Source organism: Aplysia californica, unplaced genomic scaffold (assembly GCF_000002075.1).
Source record: "Aplysia californica isolate F4 #8 unplaced genomic scaffold, AplCal3.0 scaffold00278, whole genome shotgun sequence".
Lineage (NCBI taxonomy): Eukaryota > Metazoa > Mollusca > Gastropoda > Aplysiida > Aplysiidae > Aplysia > Aplysia californica.
The window spans coordinates 853671-859037 of NW_004797548.1; the positions used below are offsets into that span (position 1 = coordinate 853671).

General features: G+C 39.6%; 1 protein-coding gene across 6 annotated transcripts in view; it reads right to left on the reverse strand.

Moving 5' to 3' along the window:
• Positions 1 to 4822, reverse strand: part of LOC101858949 (probable palmitoyltransferase ZDHHC14) — a gene marked incomplete at its 5' end in the record, with an annotated part of 28541 nt that extends 23719 nt beyond the window's left edge. For all 6 annotated transcript variants that reach the window (XM_013084215.2, XM_005101335.3, XM_013084214.2 and 3 more), the window contains 1 exon segment: positions 4774 to 4822. In XM_013084215.2, the coding sequence (XP_012939669.1) occupies positions 4774 to 4822 (49 nt within the window).
• Between the last annotated feature and the right edge of the window lie 545 nt (positions 4823 to 5367).

The window sequence follows — 5367 nt, forward strand, 5'->3', positions numbered from 1 at the left end:
TAGAGAGAGAGAGAGAGAGAGAGAGAGAGAGAGAGAGAGAGAGAGAGAGAGAGAGTAGCGAAATGGCTCCTGTTTCAAGGTCAAGAATAATAGAATCAAAGGCAGCCCAAGGCACTGCTACTGTCCCAAAACCTTTCCATGCAGCTCAGAGAGATAACAAGATCAAGCCAGAAACATTCTTAAGAAGGCAAAACAAATCCATGAAGAAAAACGAAAAACACACATGTAAAAAGGGAACGCAGAATAAAATTTGCTACAGGGAACTCAACAACGATACAGCATTACAATGTACAAGAAAAGGAAATACGGGGAATAAACTGAATCGAATCCGAAGACAACAAACATAAGAAAAGCTATTACAGAAGAAAAAAAAAGAAGACATAGCAAAGAAAGTGTCGATACACATCGCCGACAGCCCAGTAGGCCAACATGCCATATATGTTTTTAAAAAATGTATATAAAGATTACAAACATCAAAAAAACAAACTCACATCCTCATTAGTCGTCTGCTCTGAGGTGGCCAGATAAGTGTGAAAGCCGGCCAGCCCAATGACAGACCAAATGGAGAGAAAACAGATAATGGCCTCCACTATGGTGAACAGGGTCAAGGAAATACAGGCTGGGCGGACAGATAGCGTGGCCACTGTCCGGCACTGACATAGATAGAATCAACACACAAGTACAGACCAGACAGGAACGTTAATTGGCACATTATTGTCATCTCTTTATGGGGAAACCTATTCGAATACAATCTTGGAGTCAGAGGAAAAAACAGAATGTCATAATGGCAACCCCCACACCCCCCCGGAAAAAAACAACCAAACAACCAAAAAACAACGCACCCAAAAAGATAATAATAAACATAGTATTTGAACGATAGAAATAGATGTCATCAGATACGGCCAAAAGGGAATTATATCGATTAATTATTCATTGTAAGATCCAATTTCCCGTTGTTTGGAATTCAGAGCACTTTCGCCATGCAAGATTTTGTCGTCAGAAACCAAGCCGCAGTGTCCATTTTCCTAACTGAACATTCAACAACTAGTTCCTGAAACAATTTCCTCTTTGAAAGTTCAACCAACTTACTGATGCTGTAGTCAGTTTTCCTCAGTGAACACCAAACAACTAAAGATGATGAATGATGAGTCCATTTTCCTCTTTGAACATTCGACCACTTTACTTATCTCCAAGCCATCATCCCGTAAGAATGACTTTTCTATTCACAGCATCAATTTTCCACTGTGAACATCCCGACAACTTTTCCTGTCACTGCATCCGTTTTCTACAGTGAACATTTAACAACTTTTGTAGTCACTGCAACCAATTTCCACTGTGAACATTCAACAACTTTTCCAGCCACTGAATCATATTTCCACTGAACATCAACAACTATTTCAGTCACTGCATCAATTTTCCTCTTTGAGAATCTAACTGGTTTACTGGTCTCTGGGTGTATTATCCAGTATGAACATTCATTCATTCATTCATTCATTAACTTTTCTAGCTACTACGTCAAATTTCCTGTAAGTATACTCCGCAACTGACCTAATCACGTGGTACATTTTCCAGAATGGATATTAAACAACTTATCTAGTCACGAGGTACATTTTTCTGCATGAATATTCAGCAGCTTTTTCAGCCACTGCGCCCCCCCCCCCCCACAGAGTGAACCTTCAACAAATTATGGTTGATCTATCAATTCACCGAGGCCATTTTCCTTCAGGAACATCCAACAAATGTACAGGCAGCCAAGTCCATTTTCCTCTATGAACATCCTGCAACTGGAGTTTTCCAGATCGTTTCTAAAGTCCCTTGGCAAAATTTGAAGGATCAGTCTGATATTCTTTCAAAGCAGAAAAATCTACTGCTGTGTTACCATCTATACGCATGAAGCTTCCTACAAAGCTGTCAAGTCTTTCAAATTTGGCTTCATTGATCCTTGTATTGGTTTAACGCCCCTCTCTACAGTGTAAGAATATAATTTAATGGGCAGGACCTTCAAAATCAACATCCATCTCTGACAGGACTATGCAAAAAGGGCTGAGGACAGCCTTATAAAGTCCCAAAAACAATCCAAGTTCAAAATATTTTCTCGGGGATTTGAACCAGGCTAATCCGCTCTGTAGACCAGCATGATACGGACTATAGCTAACGGTGTGTCCACATGTAGCTTGATGTTCAGAGCCTGTTGTTGTTGCTGTTGCTGTTGGCGATATAATTCTTTTTTGGGGTTTTATTTAACAGCATACCAATCCTTCCAAGTATCCAGCAGTCTTGGTGACGGTCTCAGCTTGAAGCATGAGCCTGAGTGTCTCCCAAGGTTGAAGCTTGGTGAGAGGTACAACAACACATCAAAGATGAATTGACCACACACACACACACACACAAAAATAGTTTATCTATCATAGGAAGACAAAGAATTGAGCTAAGTTCCCCAACAGGTTTCAGACAGAAGTGCAAGGTACTTCAGATCTATAGCCTAAATTGTCCCCGTATGAACTGTTTCTGGGCCTAAGTGAAAAGACACGAACACTCAAGATTTTTTTTTTCTGCTACAGAACTCAAGTTGTGTGCCCAAGTTAAGTTCTTGAACACTGAAGAGGCCTGTTATCGCAAATATAATTAACAATTAAAGAGTTTGATAAAGCCCCACAAAATGTTTTGCCAACAAGTCTGTGACCATTCGTTTTGTTTATACGCACAATCAACCTGTCACGATCATAATATAGCAATAAAAACCCTACACAGAATAATTCATGAAGACACCGTTAGATTTACATTACATACCCGTGGGCACAAGAGCAGTAGAAAAAATACCCATTGACATATTTGCGCAGTCAAGCTGCCCCCTCGCAAAACAGCAGTTCACTGGATGAATAGCTCATGAACATAAGATTTTCATTATATCCTAGAAGTAAAGCAACAGATATGTATTACTTCATGAACATAAGATTTACATAGCCTGGAAGTACAGCAACAGATAGGCATCATATTATGTTCTCTTTTACTAGAACGTGACCAATGATACTGGGACATAGTTTAATTTTAGTAAGAGTTTTAAGGCACTTGCAACACAATAAGGTCATATAGATTTAAGTGCCGAAGATTAGAGGTGTTAAAAGAGAGAACACACACAAAAAAGAAGGAGGGGAGATAAGGATGATAGGTGTTTGATAGGAAAGCAGGAGCAAACCACACCAGAGCACCCGCCAACCACCCACGGACAATAATCTGAGAAAGAAAAAATGCTGAGAAGACACATAGCGCAAGCACTCACTATCGTGATACACGACTTACAGTCACAGAAGCAACCAGTCGTCAACTGGCTTGAAAAGCCAGTGTGGGGGAAAAAAAGAACCGTTAAATTTTTCTCACGCAGCTAAATTTGGGGGATAATTCAACAAATCTTAATCAGCCTTACAAAATCATAACCCTCTTTGTTACAAGTGGGCGTTACTGAAATTTAGACATCTGCACCAGACTTTTGACTCGTTCAAGTGGTGTATGTTTCCCAGACAGCTGGGATTGTTTCAGAAAGCTAACACAGGTCTGTTGGGGGTAATACTAATATACAGGTAGACTGTAAAGCACACGGTGCTTGCTGCATGTTGAGCGGCCATTTTCGCTCAACAAAAGATCCTATTTATTATTATTATATAGGATCAATATCAGCAGTGACCCAAATCTTTAACTATAGAGAATGCATGCTGGTGACCATCGTCGACACATGCTGCGCGGTGATTATAAATGGGCTACAAAGTGAGTGAAGCTGGTCTGAAATTAGAACTCATCTGAATTACAATACGGCCAACCTGGACTTTGTTCAAGCGCATTAATAATATTATGTATAACAAAAGCCCACACATACATGATACAGACGGACCAACGCAAGTCAGAAAAACATCTACATATAAAAGCAATGGCAGCAGGAATACCACAGCTTGAACTATATAAACATTCTTCAGCATTTGGACAAATCTTTAAAAAAAAGACAACAACAACGAGCTAGGTAATGGCTTCATTTCACAGAAAGAGAGAAGAAAATCCATGCTGTCTATATAATACTGCGACGAGGTCAGCAACGGGGAAAATTCACTAGAATAAAATACTAATAGCTATAAGAAACACAGGCAAAAAAACACCAAAAAAGCAGCTGAGGCTGTCAGTTGAAAAAAAAAGAAGCCCCAACTCCACTGGGCAGTCACTAATCAACAAGGAATAGGAATCAATGTATTATCACCAACCAAACTGTACGACCCAAACTGACACTCAGCAGTATTTCAAATTTAAGTGATTTCTCATTAGCTGAAATCATTTTCTCGCCTAACACAGAATATGGTAATTAACAAGCGAAACTGGTGTGGTCAGGAACAATGGGAATAACATACACGACGTTGCTAGAAATTACTCTCCGGGACTCGCAAATGGCGCTATACAGAAAGACGCCGCGTGTACTGTACTGTTTTGAAACAAACTGCGTTGTCCTGAAAATACATGTAAATAGGGACACAACTCTCTGACCCCCAAAATAAAAAATAACCCCCCCCCCCCCAAACCTAACACAAAAAAGAAAACCCAAAAGAAAACAAACACACTACCCCCACAAAACCGTCTCTAAAGAAATAACAATTTTAAAAAATCACTGTTCGGACATTCTACCACGGTGTCAACTCAATATTATGACACTGTTCTCAAAACACATCCATCCCAGGACAGCCCGACACGAAAAGACAATCACTGAGGTAAATCAAAACTATGGCAAAAGGATATCTGGCCGGAGAATCTTTCATGGCTGTCAAGAAATTGTCATCTTGGGCTCCTGTGAAAGATAGAAAATGTAATAATTTAATAGGTTGCCAGCTTGTTTGTTTGACAGATTTATTCGTTTGAGTAAAGAGAAGAACATCGACATGAGGAACAACTATAAATTTAGTGACAGAAACACTACGAGTGGGGCCCTCCAAAATCCATAATTTCAGGAAGGACATTTATTATTGGAGCTGAACAGAAGCACAATAACATAACAACGCTCATTGAGTAGTTGGTTTTAGTTGGGTTAGTTTTAAATATTTTTTTCCATTTTAGTGAGAATTTTATGGCACTTGCAACAAAAAACAGGTCATTGTGTCTTTCTTCGAGTAAAAAGAAGCACATCGACACGGTATTGGTCATTTAGTGACGGGAAAAAGTAAGACAGACAGACATAAACAGCAGATAGAAAGTAAAGGAAGTTGGCTGCCATAGGCGCCCTCCAATTACCCACACAAATAAGTCATACATGTATAAGGGTCCAAGATTAGATGTGTTACTAGGGTGTTCTTGTAAGTGTTTTACGGCACTTGCAACACAATAAGGTCATATAAG